The sequence below is a fragment of the Microcaecilia unicolor genome, chromosome 2, assembly GCF_901765095.1.
Source record: "Microcaecilia unicolor chromosome 2, aMicUni1.1, whole genome shotgun sequence".
Taxonomy (NCBI): Eukaryota; Metazoa; Chordata; class Amphibia; order Gymnophiona; family Siphonopidae; genus Microcaecilia; species Microcaecilia unicolor.
In genome coordinates this window covers 396966582-396985756 of record NC_044032.1, presented here as the reverse complement: position 1 = coordinate 396985756, position 19175 = coordinate 396966582, and the positions used below count along the sequence as shown (strand labels likewise).

At 44.1% G+C, this 19175-nt stretch overlaps 1 protein-coding gene across 1 annotated transcript in view; it reads right to left on the bottom strand.

Moving 5' to 3' along the window:
- The window catches only part of PTPN13 (protein tyrosine phosphatase non-receptor type 13), a gene marked incomplete at its 3' end in the record, with an annotated part of 651945 nt that overhangs the window by 248920 nt on the left and 383850 nt on the right, over positions 1-19175 (bottom strand). The window contains 3 exon segments of the mRNA XM_030190609.1: positions 1061-1481; positions 15720-15882; positions 17063-17245. Coding sequence (XP_030046469.1) covers positions 1061-1481; positions 15720-15882; positions 17063-17245 — 767 coding nt within the window.

Here is a 19175-nt window from a genome sequence, read left to right as displayed (position 1 = left end):
AAACAAAGAAACTGGGACAAACAAAATAGAAAGCGCTATGAGATAATATGGGGCACCATTGTGCAACCCTTTAAAGGCAAGAACCACCACTTTAAATTTGATTCTAAATTTAACAGGGAATCAGTGATGGTGAAATAACAGAGGCATCACAGGGTCCTATCTCCGTTAATGACAAATGAGACAAATTACTATATTCTGAGAAGACTAAAGTCTTTTAAGGTTTGCTTCTGCAGTAGCAGTGGAAATGTCACAGTAATCCAAACTTGGAATCAGTAAAGCATAAGGAAAGGAATTTTAGAAGTGGACAGCAGTGGCCAGTGATCACTCCTGCCACGCCGCTATACTCCAGGGAGAATGCCAATAGGTGCTGGGGGCAGGGGAGAGGTATAATTGAGAAAATGGGATTGGGGGAACTAGCATTTTAAGATACTAGGCCATCTCTGTGTTGCTGCTGCGAGGAACTCACGATAGTCCCAGAAGCAGCGATTAACCAATCTGCAGGATTAACCAATCTGAAGTACTGCAGATTCAGGAATCCCACAATACATTTTGTATGGGACATCAGCATATTTTAAAATGCCTTTGTAATTCTAAGCCTCTATAAAACATGCAGCTTATTAGAAGGCAATTCTCTTGCAGTTTTCTCTTTCACAGTGTGGTTAATGGGTTGCATCTGAACAACTATCTTGACTTATCAAAAGGTGGGGAAGTGGGGGGGGGGGGGGGGGCAGGGAGAATGAAGAGCTTAAGGTGATTATCCGTTAGTGCAGATTATGTACTAGAAATTTTCTTCCCCTTGATGATCATATCCTTCCCTCTATGTTCCCAAACAGTTCTGGCTAAAAGGATAACAACACCTATTTTAGACTGTCCCATGGGATACTTGAATGATCAACTGATTTTGATGGCATAGTGATGCCTTCACTGGCTGATCAGGACTATAAAGCACTGAACTCAGGCTCTGGAATTAGACCCTACTCTGGCAAAGAAGCCAAGCCTGAAGACTATATTCATCTAGAAAAGTAACAGTAAAAGGTTGGGAATTCAGGAAACCACTTACTTGTTTATTTTTCCAAATCCTATTACAGACTCGCCATCTGATTTTGTCACTGACTGAAAGGCTTTTCCCATTAACTCCTGCACAGCATGTGGGGGAGAGTCCATGCTAACACCAAACACTTTCCGCTGGGGTGAGAGAGACACCCGACTCAGGTCATGATAGGATTTGCTTATCACACGAGGTCTCTGATCCCACGGAGATCTATCATCTTTTTCTTTTGGAGTGCTGACGGGCAAAGCCTGAATAAGTGACAGGTCAGAGCAAGACAGCCTTTTGAGAAACTCGCCTTGTGCAGACAATGGTCGAACTGCAAGCCTGTTCAGGGTAGTGCTTGCTAGACTGTTAGTGCTGATCGCCCGTCCCATATTAAATCCTCGAACAGACTCTGCCTGGATGTTCAGGCTTCTCAGTGACGCTCTTTCTGAAAGAAAATTCATATTACTCATTTTAGAGAAGAACAAAACAGAATGTTCATTATTAAGTGCCATTTTAACATGGATACCACAGATCATTTTAAACACAAATACAATAAAATTTATATTCTACTACATGCCATTACTGGATCCATGTGAATTACAGTATATATATAAGAGACTTAGCAACCCTAGAAAGTAACATCATTCTAAACAGATTTCTAGTACTGCCAGATAAATACCTCAATCATTAGACTTAAGATATAAACAAAATAAATGTTTATTTTTTTAACAACTTACGAAATCATGTAAATGATTATGAATCAATCTCAATTCCAAGGGTAATGAGTTCCAGCATTGTGCTCAGCTATAAATAAAATCCATTACATGAATCAATTTGTATCTGACCCCTTTGGGTGTGGAGAACTGCAATAAACCTTGACCTTGCAACCTGAATGATTGATTTGATTTTCCAATAATAAGCAAATCTACCAGGTAGTCCAGGGCAAAGACATAGAGCAGTGATGGCGAACCTATGGCACGCGTGCCAGAGAGGGCACCAGAGCCCTCTCTGTTGGCATGCACGCCCAGCCACTTTCCCTTCATCCTTTGTGACAAAAAGAAAAAAAAAACAAGCAATCGCGGCACTGCAGCCCGGGCAGCCATCCCATTGGCTGTTCGGCTCTGCAGCTAGGGGGGTGTCGCCAGCGCGTACCTTCCTCGCTCACTGCATCATCTCCTGTAAGGCTCCCCGAGCCCTGCCCAAGGAAGTTTGCTGCGTCTCCAGTCCAGCCCATCTGGACTAAATGTCATGGCGTCGCGTCTTCCTCCCCCTGCGGCACCCTGTGCGCCAGCACGTAGCCGCTGCACTACGACTCCCGCCTAAGCCGCCTTGTGCTTCAGCTGCAGTGCTGCACTCCACCCCCGCTGAGCCACCAGTATCGTTGGCACTCGGCAGAAGAGAAGAATCGGATTGTAGTTGGAGGAGCAGAGCAGAGAAGAGCCCAGGTAAACTTTGAAGTTTAATTCGCAGTGGAAGTTGAGGGTGGGGGTGGGTAAACTCAGAATTTTGTGCTTATTTTTCAACACTGTTCTATATGAAGTATAAATGCTTTTTTGGAAGTGGAAGTTGAGGGTGGGGGTGGGTAAACTGAATTTTGTGCTCATTTTTCAACACTGTTCTATAAGAAGTATAAATGCTTTTTTGTTGTTTTACCGCATAAGGGAGGGACATTGGTAGTCACAAAATTGTAACACATCCAGTAGCTCTAGAAAGGTATAATTTCTATCCAGCTACTCTGTTGGTTATCACTTAACTGAGCTTATTTATTTGCGCCATGGCTGGTGTAAGGGGTGTGGCTATCACAGGGGTGGAGTCATACGTGGTGAGCCCGCCCATAATGAGTACCAGCACCTGTTGGCACTTTGCGATAAATAATTAGATTTTGGGTTGCTGTTTGGGCACTCGGTCTCTGAAAGGTTCGCCATCACTGCCATAGAGTATCTTGTGCACTAAAGTACACAGTTTAAATCGGCAGCAAGCCTCTAGTGGAAGCCAATGAAGGCTTTTCAATAAAGGTGAAACATGATCTGATTTTCGCTTATTACAAATTAACTTTGCTGCTGAATTCTGAAAAATCTGCAGATGCCACATTGATGATTTAGAACAGCAAGAACGTAAAGATTTACAATAGTCAACCTGGGACAGTATCAGCGCACAAACCACTACCTGAAAATGTTCTTTAGCAAATGCCTTTTTTATGTGCTGTAATTGTCTCAGCTTGATAAAAACCCTTTTGGTATGTTACTTAATTTGATTCTTCATAGTAAGTTGATTATCTAGGATAATCCCTAACACCCTCATAGAGGGTTCCAGTTCAAAGTGGAAACTCAAAATTGTTAACAATGTAATAACCGGCTCTATTGAAGGGGGAAATGAAGCACTGAATCTTTGTGTTACTGGCATTTAATTTCAACTTATACCAAGATGCCCACTGTTCCAAACTAAAGTATCTTGTTACCTCTTCAATACCTGCATCAACAGAGCTTGGTAACTGAAATATTATCGTAATATCATCTGCATATAAATTCAAATGGTCCCTTGCCAAATCGCAGAACCTCTTCAGGGTTACCATTAAAACATTAAAAAGTATGGGGGATAAAGGAGACCCCTGGGGGACTCCAACAAGAAATCCAGGGATTTGATTCTTGTCCTCCCTTCTGAACCCCATAAACCCTCCTACTAAGAAAACCATCAAGTCACTGAAGCACCAAACATGTTAAACCAAGGCTATCCAAGACTTCTGAGGCCAGATGCACTAAACTTAACGAGCCATTAACGAGCAAGTAGTAAACACTGGCATGCACTAAAGACTTTTTTTCCGACGACGGTAGCAGCTAACGAAAACGGAATTTAGATGAGCAAATTGTGTAGAAACCCTATTGTAATGAGATGCACTAACCTTTTCTGATTGCCTTAATGCTGGAAAACAAAAAAATCGGGGAAAAAAAGTCAAGTGCTCATCAGTGCAATAATAAAAACGTCTATTTTAGCCATCATCCCCCCCCCCCCCTCCGATGCACCTCGATCCAGAGGACAGTGCAGTTGAGGACGCCCATCCAAAAAATGCCCATTTTGGCTGCCTTTCCCCCTCTCCAATAATAAAAATGTCTTTTTTGGCAGTGATTCACTCAGCTGAGAGACCTGGAAGTCTCTGAGCCAATCACAGCGCGTTTAGCTCTACTTTCCTTTCTAGAATGCTAGTATAACCAGTTACTAACACTGATCATTTAGGTGCTTGCAGGGACCCCAGCCATAGAATTAGTGTGAGTGCAAGCTTCTATGCGTGCGACTTATAGTATACTCTGCCCATGTGTATGCCCCTTTGCAAATACGCACTAAGGGGGTCTTTTACTAAGTACATAAGTATTGCCATACTGGGAAAGACCAAAGGTCCATCAAGCCCAACATCCTGTTTCCAACAGTGGCCAATCCAGGTCACAAATACCTGGCAAGATCCCAAAAAAGTACAAAACATTTTATACTGCTTATCCCAGAAATAGTGGATTTTCCCCAAGTCCACTAGGTGCGCTAGTGTTTTTAGTTCACGCTAAAAATCAGCAGACGCTAAATGCCAAGACGCTCATAGGAATATGATGGGTGTCTCAGTATTTAGCAAGAGCTAAAAATGCTAGTGCACCTTAGTAAAAGGCCCCCTTAGTAAGTTAAGGGGGCACTTAGGCGCCATGCTAGCATGTGTGCCTATGTGTATGCATTTATGCACATAAATGCTAGTAATCATTTAACATGCATGAATATGAGTGTCTAGGTCCAGATAGATAGGGGCTGACTGGCCAATTTAGAGGATGGAAAGGAGGCTCTGGTGAATGGCTATTTGGGATGGTGAGTGAAATACACAGCCTCATCTAGAAGCATAGACAGTGACAAACAGGCCAAGCTATCCAATGACAGCTCACCAGAGCTCTGTAAGGTTGCAGGTGAGGAGATGCCAAGTTCCACTCATTAGGGGTGTCACACTCATTTGAAGTCCATCTCATTCACACATTAGAGTCTCGGTGTCTGTGCATTGATCCTCATCACTGCTTTCATGAGAAGCGAGCTTAAAATGAGAAAAGCCAAGTGGCCTTAGCACTTAGAAGAACTCTGAGCACATCTTCCTGCAGACTGCCCCCCCCCCCCCCCCCCCCCGTCTCAACCTTGGTCAATGCACCTGTGCTCTGAAACCTTTTCAGTCACTGAGCAAAAATTCCTTTTAACATTGTCTCATACTACCTCATAACTATTTATATCCTTTCAGAAGCACCGTGGAAAAGTATTTTATGCTGCTTTTTTCCATTTGCAAAGGAATAGTATAGGTAAATGTTTCTAGATTTATATCCTATATGCTGCATCTAAAAAATCTCACTCTTTAGAATTATTTAAATCAATTAGAACCACCACAGAAGCATCAAGTTCAGCAGGCTGTTCCTGAGATTCACCTTTATATTTCTACATTGAAAGAAAAATTACAAAGTCAGAGACAAATTCAGGAAAAATCTGTTGGTTACAGAGATCACAGTGGATAGCTACCACTTATGTGTTTCTTGGCGCATCAATCCCTATTTTCCCCTCCCATAAGTCTGGCATCTGCCACTTCATGCTTCTTCCTCTGCCACCGCTGCAGTGTTTGCAGCCAGGGCCGTGCCGATGCGGTCAGCGGGGTAAGCGCCGCAGGGGGGCGCCCACCTCTGGAGGGCGCCGCCGCGGTGCTTACTCTCGCCCCGCGAGGCCTTTAAATCTTTTACCTGGTCGCAGCAGCGTCAGTGAAAGCGCTGCTGACGTCTCCCTTCCCTTGCACTCATTGGTTCTCTGTGTCCCGCCTTCTTCTGACGTCAGAAAGAAGGCGGACACTGAGGGAACCAAGAGCGCGAAGGGAAGGTAGATGTCGGCAGCGCTCCGCTTTCACTGACGCTCATAGGCGCCCCGTATAAGAGGCTTGGGGAGGCTTAGTGACCTTTCCCGCCCATGCTGCATTGCCTCCCCCCCCCCCCCAAACGTAGCCACTTTCCCTCGAGGCCCGCTCATCCAGACCTGCCAAGTCCGGAGTCTCCCGCACTCCCGAGTCTGGGCCGGCAAAGTGGGAATTAAAGTCTCCTCTTCAGCGCGAGTCGCGCGATAAAACAACAAAAAAAAAGAAGCAAGAGCGGGGCCGTGGCAGCCTTCAAGCATGGGCTGTCTGCGCTGCAGCCACTCCTCTCTCTGCCCCTGGAGGAGCAGTAAGGAAGTTGACATCGACTTCCTGCTCTGCTCCGGGGACAGAGAGGAGCGGCTGCAGTGCCGATAGCCCATGCTGAAAGCTGCTACGGTACAGCCCCGCGCTTGTTCCAGCAGCCAACTGTTGCTCCTGGGGGCTCCAAAGCGGTTGAAGCTGCGTGTGGTGTTGGTCCTCCCAGCTGATTCCTGCACTTTGGGTGCGTGTAACGTGTGTTACCTTTGTTTTTTTTGTCTGGACTCGGGGCGCTGCTGCTGAAGAGGAGAAGCAGCAGCAGTGGCCAACAAATTAATGCCAGGTGGAAGGGGGAGCGAGAGGCACTAGGCAGGTATAATGGAGAGAGTGGGAAGATGGGGAGAGAAGGAGGGGACATGGAGAAGGGCTGGAGTCCTGGAGAAAGGGAGAAGCTGCTTAAAATGAGGAGAAAATGGGAGGGGGGGGGGTGAAAGAGGGAAGACACTGGAAGGAAGAGTAGGGAGAGAGAAACTAACAGGAGGAGAAACATTGAAGGATGGGGAGAGAGAGGGGGGCATGATGAATGGAAAAGGGTAGAGAGAGAGACACTGGATGGAAAAGGGGATAGAGAGAGAGAGAGACACTGGATGGAAGGATTGGGAGAGAGGGGTAGATGTTGGATGGCAGGATCGGGAGAGGGGGTAGACGAATGGAAGGACATGGAGAGAAAGAGGGAAGAGGAAGACAGAAGGATGGGGAGATAAAGAGGGAAAACGGATGGAAGGATGAGGAGAGGGGGGGTAGACGGGACGGGAGAGAAGAGAAATCACTGGACTGGACATGTAGGGGAGGGCAGGGGAGAGAGGAGGATTGCTGGCTATGGATGGAGGAGGGAAGGGCAGAGAGGGACAAGAATGGACATGGATGGGAGGGCAGGACCCAGGGAGAGAGGAGAAATTGCTGGAAATGGATATAGAGCAAGAAATGAAGAAGAAAGGAGAAAAGTAAAGAAATAAATGGAAAGGAAGTCCTGGAAATGGAGTTAAGAGGACAGATAGCAGCAGACTCAGATACTGGCCAGCATGATTGGAAAAAGAAAGTCACCAGACAACAAAGGTAAAAAAAAAATCATTTTATTTTCATTTTAGCGTTTGGAATATGTCTACTTTGAGAATTTACATCTGCTATCTTATTTTGCAATGTATAGCAATTTGTTCTAAGAATATTGCTGACAATTCCTGTCAGTGTAGCAAGTGGTGAGCGATCATTTTCACCGGGGGGGGGGGGGGGGGGGCGCAGTGATCATTTTCACCGGGGGGGGGGGGGGGGGCGCCAACTGATAGTCTGCAGGGGGGCGCCAGAGACCCTAGGCACGGCCCTGTTTGCAGCTTACATTTTCTGGCCATCCGAGATTCACACAAGCACTGCAGGGACTTCCCTCTGCTGCAACCTGCCCTCACAACAGGAAGTTGCATCAGAGAGGGCCGGACGCAGAACACCGGAAGGCCCCGGAGTGCCTGTGTGAATCACGGATGGCCCGAAAATGTAAGCTGCAAGCACTGCAGCAGCGCCAGCAGGGGAAAGAGAACAAAGCAATAGCAATCCTGGACCTGAAGGAAGGTAGCCACTGATGCTAAATTTAGGAAAGGCAGAGCTGTGCTGGTGTGAGAGGAGGGGGCTGCAGGGGGGTGCCACAGAGACCCATGTGGCCGTGGGGGTGGGAACCCCTGGTTTATGTAAAAGAAAAAACATAGAACCTTGCTGCAACAAAAACAAAGTGCTCTGCAGCAATTCAAAACGGTTTCCTTTTCACTTTATTTTTCTTTTCTATGTTTTGATTTATTTCTGTTTATTACCAGCAATTCAAATAAACTGCTGCAGATGGAAGTCAATAGGGCATATCAGAGCAATGTCACAGTGAGTGACAATGTCTAAGATTGGAGGATGGCAATCTCAATGTGTCTGACAGTGTCCTTGGGCCAAAGTAGCCATGTAGACAACAGACACTGGCTCTGTTTCTGCTCTCATCAAGAGCAGAGGAAGAACAGCTTTTTAAAGCACTGGTGGCCTGCAGAGATTTAAATAGCTTGCTGCAGACAGAAGTAGGCAGGACAAGTCACTGCAACATCACAGCTCTCTGACAGCACTAAAGGTAGAAGACCAGTGATTCCTACATCTCCATTAGTGTCTCAAAGCAAAAGGAAAAATGTATTAGGATTAATTTTCATATTGGCATTTTAAAAGGAAATTAACCTATATATTTTAATTTTTCTAGTATATTTAAGGGCATATTTTCTAAGCTGATTTAGCAGTAAACATAGGAAATTATTGAATACTAAGAGATAATGCGGTGTCTTGACAATTTGGGGCGTGGGGGGTAGTTATCATGCTGTATTAGGGCACTAAGCCACATTATTTGCCCTGTAATGTGTGTTAAACTATAACGCAGGTTACAGTGCTTTAATGCAGTGATATATAGGTCATTCCATATTACAGTACATTAATAATGAGATATAAAACATTCAAATGCACATAAAGCAGCTCATTACTGGAGTTATTTAACTGCCTGGGAACATCAGTCCACCAAGTTATGGCTCAATGCTTCTGGGCCATCTCTTAAAGGGGTCGGCACCTGTTGTTACAAGTGGTGGCTGGAGGGCCTCCTTCAGACAATAAGCCCCTCTAGGGCTCCTCTCCTCAATCTAGTCTCTCTCTTGAGACACCCCCCTCACCAGCACTAGTTGCCAACTTCTCCACCCACATATGTCCCCTCACCCACCTAAGCCCCCCACAGCCCTCCCCCACGGGCCTACCTGGGTATAAATCCCTGCTGTATAGTGGTGCATGCAGAAGCAAGCCCTAGTCACTCCTGCTCTTGCTGCTTCTTTCTTCCAAAATGGCATCAGCGACTCCTAGCGGTAGTCTTGCAGTACTATCGCTAAGGGTCATTTTTATGTATAACGGCAGCTACTGCTTGTCTTTTACTGCACCTTGATAACTTTCTCCCCTCCCCCACCCAAAATAGCATGCATAATTCCTGTGTTAAACAGCATACATTGAAGGAACATGGAGAGAGCTGGGAATGGGCTGGACTGTGACTTAACAGTAAACGTAGCAAATAAATTAATACTCTACAATAACTGAATGGGATACGTCTAACAATTAATACAGAGTTTTTACAGTTATTGTATGTTCATTTTGCCATTATTTCACACTTGCAGAGCCTTACTACATGTTAATAAATAGGGGGAAGAGGAAATAGGATGGCACTTTGAATTTAACTCACATATTTCAATTATAGCTCACGGCAAATTAAATTCAGTTAAAGTAGATATGTTTCTACCCCTGGATGGCTTACGATCTAAGCTTCTACCTGACGCAAGGGAGAGTCAAGTGACTAGCCTAAGATCACAAGCAGCATTGTTAGTAGGATTTGAACTTGGCTTCCCTAGTTCTCAGTCTGCTGATCCTCTATAACTATTATTCATGAAACATGCTATGTTAACAGAGCAGGTATAATAGAGGCTGCGGAAGCACAAGTGTCTCTGCACTGCTCTGCTAATGTGTCTCAACGCTGTTCTTTTGAGTTACCATGTACACTCAATTTTTTACCTCTATGGAAGCAGATAACAAGCCAGCAATCAGTACCAAATGCAGTGGTGCTCTTTTAGAGCTATGGAAACCTATTCACTATAAAGTGAACTTAGACCATCAACTTATTTTATATGGGCCACCAAACAATTTCCAGTTGCTAATGATTTCTGGTCATCACTGAACTGACAAAAAAGCAACACTGGGCCTTCAAGACTGGGACAATTAATAATGAACTTCAATTGTCCCAGTCTTGAAGGCCCAGTGTTGCCTTTTTGTTTGTATACTTTCTGTGTATGCTGTATTACCCTCTTTATTTGTGGTGCATCACTGAACTGAGCCAGATTTGAATAAATGAAACAGACGTGAAATCCAGCTCAGTATCATTCCAAATTCAAAGGAAATAGTTTCACACAAATGTAAGTCATAAATCATATCAGCTTGGCTAGCTTTTCCAAGAAACTCCTGGATACAAAGCCGCTGGCATGTCTATACCCTTCACTGGTCTAAAGCAGATCCTGATGTGTCTAGAAAAAGGAAGACTAGCTAAAGATACAAATACTTTGCTTTTGGATGAATTTGGCCTGGGTGAAAATGTAAGAAGACAGACAATGAGGCTGATATTATAAGTCATGTGTTAGCGCTATGAAACCCAGCACACAGGGGCCGTTTTACAAAGATGCAGGAGGGCTAACACGTAGGTAGCACGCGCCAAATTAGCACTACCGCCAGAGTACAGCGTGCGCCCGGCCGTAATTCTGAGTTTGGCGTGCACCAAATCCCGTGGTAAATATTTTTCTACTTTCTACTGCAGGGGGCGCTACTAGTGGTAATCAGCAGTGCGGCCATATTTTGCATGCACTGCATGGTTACCGCTCAGACTGTAAATAGGTGTGCACTAGTTTTTTTGCGCACACCCATTTCCCAGCCCATTAAAAAATAGCCTTTTTCCCAGCAGCAGTATAAAGTGGCCCTGCGCGTGATAAAGAGATGTGTCATTTTACCGCAGCTTTGTAAAAGGACCCCACAGTTACCTAGCATGCATTTAAAAAAATATTTATGCTTAATGGAGTAAACAAATCATTTTTAAATAATGTGTACACAAAAAATGTGCACAAACACAGGACAGCACATCAATCACCACAGAAGCATCTGACATTAATTAACAGTAAAACCTTTATTTTGTACAAAGATGGTGCTGGGATCTGTAGGAGCATGCGCATAAGAGATGTAATTTTATAAAGTCATTTTCATGCATGTATGCCACTAGAAGTAAATAAAATGTCTCTTATAAAATTACCCCACATGTAAAAGTAACTGTAATAGCAAAACAACACATTTTTCTGCTTACAGTCAGTATAAGCACTTTCTGAGGTGGAGTGTGGATGGAAAATGGGCGGAGCCAAAATTTACACAAGTACTTTCTATAATACACATATACATTCACACCTACTGAGATGGTATAAAAGTACATGGGTACAGCTACTTGCAATTTTATAGGATTTCTGCTAGTATTTTATAAAGTTCATAGCTTATATAGTTTAATTAAAACTTGCTATGCTTACAGTGCAAACTAAAACACTCAGAAATAGTTAGGGAAAGGAACTACAAAATTTGACAGAAAAAGATATCCAGTCTTACCAGCTCATTGAAACCGTACAGGATTAGCACTCAATTAAGACAAAGAGAGGAAAGAAAATGAGGACAGAAAAGAAAAGAACAGAAAAGAAAAGAAAAGAAAGCCTCTGTCTTCATAGAACAGGCTGAAAACAGGTACCTTTTGCCCTTTCGGTCCAGGCGACTAGCTAGCGAAGATACTTACCTGTATTCTTCGAGGACAGCAGGCTTCTTATTCTCACAAGTGGGTAGACGCCATCCCGCGTGCCTGGCTCGGCAAATTTGCCAAAGAAAAACCCAGAGCTTTTTGAAGCGCAAGCCATGCTCCAGAATGCGTGCATGAGTGCCTTCCCACCCGCCACGTGAACGCGTGCTGCCTTAGTTTAATACAAAAGCAAAAAAACTAAATAAAAACAACTCCAAAGGGAGGTGGGTAGGATTGTGAGAATAAGAAGCCTGTTGTCCGCGGAGAATACCTACTACAGGTAAGTATCTTCATTTTCTCCAAGGACAAGCAGGCTCTGTTATTCTCACATGTAGGGAATCCCTAGCATCCAGGCTCACCCAAAACAAGCATTGGTCAACTGGGCCTCACAATGGCAAGGACTTAATGCAGATTAACCTGAATCCATACACAAACTAAATGAAAGTGCAGCCTAGAACAGAATAAAATGGGCCTAGGAGGGTGGAGTTGGATTCTAGACCCCAAACAAACAAAGCTGTCCAAACTGAATGTCCAGTCGGGTATCCTGCTCAAGGCAGTAGTGAGATGTGAATGTGTGGACTGAAGACCATGTCGCAGCCTTGTCAATCTCTTCAATGGAGGCTGACTTCAAGTGGGCTACTGACACAGCCATGGCTCTGACATTATGAACCGTGACATGACCCTCCAAAGTCAGCCCAGCCTGGGCATAAGCGAAGGAAATGCGATCTGCAAGCCAACTGGATATGATGCATTTCCCGATGGTGACCCCAATCCTGTTGAGATCAAAAGAAACAAAAAGCTGGCCCAAATCTCAACATTTAGGTCAACCTTAGAGATGGTCGATCTAAATGGTCGACCTTAGAGATGGCCGTCCCCGGTTTTTGGCGATAATGGAAACCGAGGACGCCCATCTCAAAAATGACCAAATCCAACTCATTTGGTCATGGGAGGAGCCAGCATTCGTAGTGCACTGGTCCCCCTGACATGCCAGGACACCAACCGGGCACCCTAGGGGGCACTGCAGTGGACTAACTGATGCACTAACTGAACGGAAAAAGCCCTTCCCTTACCGATCCCTTAGCAATTTGGAAAGGAACAGGCATGCATGAAGGAAATCATATGCAATTGAGCTGCTCACTGTTAGCTCATTTGCACACGATTTTCTTCCAAGCCAGTGCGGAGCAGCCAAGCATTATGCAGACAAGCTGCATGTATAATAGCCGTCTACAACCTTAAACAAATTGCCATCTACAACCTTAGAAAAATACAAGTCCAGGTGAAAATGTTCAAAGTGCTCGTCAGGGACGTCTTTTTTTTTTTGGGGGGGGGGGGGTATGGGTGAAGGACATCCTTCGCTATGCCTCTGTTCCTGCGACGGCAGTTGAGGATGTCCAAAATGTGGATGTTTCTGCGAGAAGGATGTCCATGACTTTGCTATGCCTCCGACACCCCCTTTATTTATTTGGATTTTGGATCACAAGTAGCAGCAGTGGGATTTGAACCGGCCACCTCTGGATTGCAAGACCAGTGCTCTAACCACTAGGCCACTCCTCCACTCCACTCCCTTGAAATTTGGCCATCCCTGTGGGGGGGGGGGGGGGGGGGCAGTTCAAGACGTCCAAAATGTTTGAAAGAAGGACGTCCACGCCTTCGCTATGCCTCCGCTGACACACACATACCCCCCCCCCCCCCAGGACCTGCATACTGCTGCGATGGACCTGAGTATGACATTTCAGGCTGGCAAAAAAAGTTTTTAAAGTTTTTTTTTTCGGGGTGGGAGGTGGTTAGTGACCACTGGGGGAGTCAGGGGACGTCATCCCCGATTCCCCCCGGTGGTCATCTGGTCAGTTTGGGCACCTTTTTGAGGCTTGGTCGTAAGAAAAAATGGACCAAATAAAGTCGCCCAAGTGCTCGTCAGGGACGCCCTTCTTTTTTCCATTATCGCTCGAGGACGCCCTTCTGTTAGGCACGCCCCAGTCCCGCCTTCGCTACGCCGCTGACACGCCCCCGGGAACTTTGGTCGTCCCCGCGATGGAAAGCAGTTGGGGACGCCCAAAATCGGCTTTCGATTATGCCGATTTGGGCGACCCTGAGAGAAGGACGCCCATCTCCCAATTTGTGTCAAAAGATGGGCACCCTTCTCTTTCGAAAATAAGCCTGATAGTAAAACTTTTTTTAGGTATATTAAAATCAGGAAGTCAGCAAAAGAATCAGTTGGACCGCTAGATGACTGAGGGGTAAAAGGGGCGATCAGGGAAGACAAAGCCGTAGTGGAGAGATTAAATGAATTCTTTGCTTCGGTCTTCACCAAGAAAGAATTGGGAGAGATACCAGTGCCAGAAATGGTATTTGAAGCAAAATGGTAGAGACTATTATAAAGAACAAAATTACACAGCATATTCAAAAGCATGGATTGATGACGTTTAATGTGAGCAAGTGCAAAGGGATGCATGTGGGAAAGACGAGCCCAAATTATAACTACATCATGCAAGGTTCCATGTTAGGAATCACCGACCAAGAAAGGGATCTAGATGTCGTCGTTGATAGAATGTTAGGTATTATTAGGAAAGGAATGGAAAACAAAATGAGAACACTATCATGCCTTTGCATCGCTCCATGGTGCGACCACACCTCAAATATTTTGTTCAATTCAGGTGCAGAGAAGGGCAACAGAAATGATAAAGGGGATGGGACGACTTCCCTAAAAGGAAAAGCTAAAGCGGTTAGGGCTCTTCAGCTTGGAGAAAAGACGGCTGAGGGGAGATATGATAGAGGTCTATAAAATAATGAGTGGACTGGAAAGGGTATATGTGAAGCGTCTGTTTACTCTTTCCAAAAATACTAGGACTAGGGAGCATTCGATGAAGCTACAAAGTAGTAAATTTAAAACAAATCGGAGAAAAGTTTTCTTCACTCAACATGTAATTAAACTCTGGAATTCATTGCCAGAGAATGTGGTAAAGGCGGTTAGCTTAGCAGGGTTTAAAAAAGGTTTGGACGGCTTCCTAAAGGAAACGTCCATAGACCATTATTAAAATGGACTTGGGGAAACTCCACTGCTTATTTCTGGGATAAGCAGCATAAATGTTTTGTACTTTTTGGGATCTTGCCAGGTATTTGAGTCCTGGATTGGCCACTGTTGGAAACAGGATGCTGGGCTTGCTGGACTTTTGGTCAGTCCCAGTATGGCAATACTTATGTACTTATGTCCTGACCAGGCAGACATGAAAACGGCCCACAATGAAAAAAGAAAGGAAACTTACACGGGGAAAACACTAAGAAAATAAGGTCGCTTTTTTTTTTTTTTTAAAAAGGCAAAATAAAATAAAAACAAGCAGGTAGAAAACTGCTGAAAGGCACTCAAAAAAAATCGCTCTAACAAGGCATGTGAGGAGCAAGCAGAAAAGGCACCTACATCTCACATGGAAAAAATGAAACTAAGGCAGCGCGTTTGTGTGGCAGGCGGGAAGGCACTTGCGCATGCGGGCTGGAGTGTGGCTCGCGCTCCAAAAAGCTCTGGATTTTTCTTTGACAAATCTGCCAAGCCAGGCGATGTGGGATAGTGTCTACCCACTTGTGGGAATAACAAAACCTGCTTGTCCTGAAAGAAATAAAATTACCCCCCTAGATGCGCATTATCTGGAATGCATATTTTGTGCATTAAGGGTATCCTATTAGATTTCTGCAGTTCAGCACATGGCTCATCATTTCACAATCATGGCACGTCTCCTGAAGGTGCTTACAGCAGAAACGTTTTCAGAATCTTTAAACATTAACATTGTCATAGAATGAAGAAAAAATGCTCCTTAATTATGGAAATATATCTGAAAATCAGAGATCAACCATCCTCTGCAAATTTTGAAATCCACAATACTACTAGTTCTCCACTCCAAAGTGATTAGGTGTCCCTAGTTTTCTTTCAACTGAAGCATGAAAACAGGAAATAGAACTGCATTAATCAGTACATGAGTCACCCTGATTTTTTGATGAGTTTGGATCCTTAGACCTACAGGCCTGCACATAAACAGGTGGGATTTGATGTAGGGCTGGCTCCAATTCATATAACATATAGTGATATATAGTTGTTACACAAGCACAGCTCTTACCAATCTCCTGGGTATCCTGATTACTCTGTCTGGCTCTCATCTGCAACTGGAACTTGTGCTGGGAAGAACAGAGGTGTAGGAGGTACTGGCAAGTCTTACTATTATCAGTTTGGAAAACATGTTTGATACCATCTGATGTATTCTGCAAACTTATTTTCTTCTTCTGCAGTTGGAAAAAGCAGATAAATCAAATATCAAGAAGTTTTCAAGATTAAAGTAATTAGATGTATACACAGACCCAACAACACTTTCCCATGGCAGATAAAAAAAACACACACTGAAAAAATTCACTATATTTTTGGCATTTGTATCTTTGAAAGGCAATGTGCATTTAAACATTTGAACTCACATATGGCAGTAATTAAGATATATTAACAGCCTTCCCTGGGTCACATGAAGTCACTCAACATACTGTACAATGATTGTTGCAAACTCAGAAGTATTTCAGTGATACCAATCATTGAGAAATTGCCTCAGTAAGCCTAGGGCCTTGTTTACTAAGGCATGCTAGCGTTTTTAGAACTCGCTAAAAATTAACACGCGCTAATGCTAGAGACACCCATATATGCCTATGAGTGTCTCTAGTGTTAGTGTGCGCTAAAACATTAGTGTGCCCATAGCACGGCTTAGTAAACAGGGCCCCTTAGTAATACAAAAATGCCTCAGATGGCTGCTCTGAAGAATGTGAAATTGTTTCATACGATAGATCTCTTCCAAGAGATCCTATTTATATATTTCTTGACCATAACAACATTTCCTTGTGAGACTCAGTTTTTTTGGTAAGAGTTCTACAAGCAGGAATCTTCTCCAACAAAACCTGAACCTCAATGAATCAGTTAATCTAAGGTGCCACTAGCCTGAGCATCCATACAAGTTAGATGTAGCCCAATTCAGATCACAAATGGAGCAAAAATACAAGATGTAGAAAAAGATATAAAAAATTTATTAACTTTATGGAGACCCCTACATTTGTAACTTGTTCTTCTAAGTATCTATACATTCGAAATCTTAACTCACGGAGGCAACCTGAAAATTTACCCATTTGATGAAAGCAGGTCTGTCATTAATTAATTTGCTGGTACTTGAAATACCACTTTCAATGCCAAAGCGTAGCAAAGCAGTTTATAATAAAAATAAAATTTCCCCATGGCCTTTGAGACTTATATCATGCATAGAGACTTTAAACATGCATGTCTCTTCTCTACAGAATTGACAGCAACAAATAAAATTATGTGGCAACGGGCTACCCATCCTATTTCAGATGTGAGGTTGTTTCCAGGTGACTTTTTAGAAAAATCCAAACTCCTAGCAAGTGGTAAAATGAAATAAATAAATGCACGTACATTAAAAGATATTTTCTTTGTCTCTCTCCAGGGAAAACGTAGTACTGGTGTCCGAACTCCATTATGAACTTCAAAGATAAGCACTCCTTTGGGGCAGACTCCCATCAGTATTCCAGTCTGGGATTTCTTTTCAGGTAGCACTCGGTGAAAGTGAACCCCATACTCTGTGAGTCCCTGACACACCTATGGGAAACACCTGTTAGTGGTCAAGATCTTTGTATTATAGCACATCTTTACAATAATAGTAGAATATAGCCAAAGTCCACAAGAGATTTGCTGTGAAATGATTATTGTTATTGCTCGAAAGATTTTATTTCAAACTTTCTCCTTATCTCCAAGTGTATCTCTCTCTCTACCTTGCAGCCTGTGCCCGCCAGTCTATTTCCTTCTCTCCCCCATGACTCACCCTCAAACCTCCAAGCCTCTTTCCTTCTTCTGTTCTCTTTTTCTCTCCCACTCACCAACCCCTCCCATCCACATGATCTCAGTCACAAATCCCTCCACTCCCCCATTCTCCTTTCCTATCCTCTACACCCTCTTCCTCCCGAGGCAGCAGTTACCTCTCTCTCTGTCTTAGCCGGGCAGCAGCAAACCCACGTGGCACAGTACAGTGTTTGCTGTTCAATGAAAAGCAAGGATGCTAGGTACCAAGTGTAAGCTTGCCAAAACAACAAATAAAGGATTAAAAGTAAAAAATGTCTTCACCTATGCACTCTCGTAATATAAACGAAGAATGACCATCATAAATAACAGAATTTGAAAATATGAAAATTTCAAGGAATAGTATAGAGGCAGTCCACTCCCTCTCTAAACTGCAAAGATGTATTCCATGGAATACACAACATTTCCAAATGCATTTTTTACACTGTGCATGTGTGCGCCTCTGTTTAATTCCTAGTCCTATCTCTCTCCCTTCAACCAACAGCTCAATCCTTAGACTTTTCTCCTCTCCCTTAGTGCTCTCCCACTAGAGAGCTGCACGGGAACGGGGTTTGCGGGAATCCCGTGGAACCTGCGGGATTCCCGCAGAGATGGAAGCAGTTCTGTGGGGTTCCCGCGGGGACGGAAGCAGTTCTGCGGGGTTCCCGTGGGGACGGAAGCAGTTCCTGTGGGGTTCCCGTGGGGATGGAAGCAGTTCTGCGGGGTTCCTGTGGAAGTGTAAGCTACACCTGCACCAGCCTCTCATCTACCGAGTACCAAGTTCTTTGAGTGCTGTCTCCTCTTCCTCTTCCTCCTTGCTTTAACAGCACAAATGTGGAAAATTTTCCATTAAGGAGGTGGTAGAGACACAAATGATGATGGAATTCAAAAAGGCGTGGGATGAACACAGAGGATCTCTAATTAGAAAATGGAAGTTATAAAAAAACCTAACCTTAAATGACTGCATGTGTGTGGATGTGTAAAGTAATGCTTAGATGGCGACTCTGGCTGTGATTAACTAGGGCCAATACCGGGCAGACTTGTATGGTCTGTATCTAATATATGGAAGTCTGTTTTAGGATGGGCTGTTAAGGGCTTAGACTGCAACTTCAGTGGCTGTAACATAAGGACAGTTGTGGACAGATTTTTACGATCTGTGTCCCACAAATGAGAAGACGCATAGACTGGAGTGGGCTTCAACGACAACTCCAGCAGTTGGAACATAAGGATAGGGCCAGATACACTTCCATGGTCTATGTTCCAGAAACACAAAAGAAAGACCATAATCAAGTATATAATATCACACTCGTTGATTTAATCATGAATTGATAATCAGTGTGACTATTGGGCAGACTGGATGGACCATTCAGGTCTTTATTTGCTGTCACTTACTATGTTACAATTAATCCTCTTTGCTCCCGGGCTGATGAGCAGACCTCAGCTCTGACACAGGCATGAGCATCAAATGTCACCTGATCTACTGGCGCGTGCAAGTGGTGACCTCTCAGCATACAGTGCCAGTAAATCAGAGACAAATCTTACATGTGCACACCAGAGTGTTCCAAGTTTCAGCTTCCATTCCTTTCTTGCCTACAATGCTGTGGCTCAAATCCAGAGAGAGACTGAGGGAGCTGACTGGAATTTTCTTTTATGTACCATTAAATTCTTACAGTGATGGGTAGGGATGGGTTAA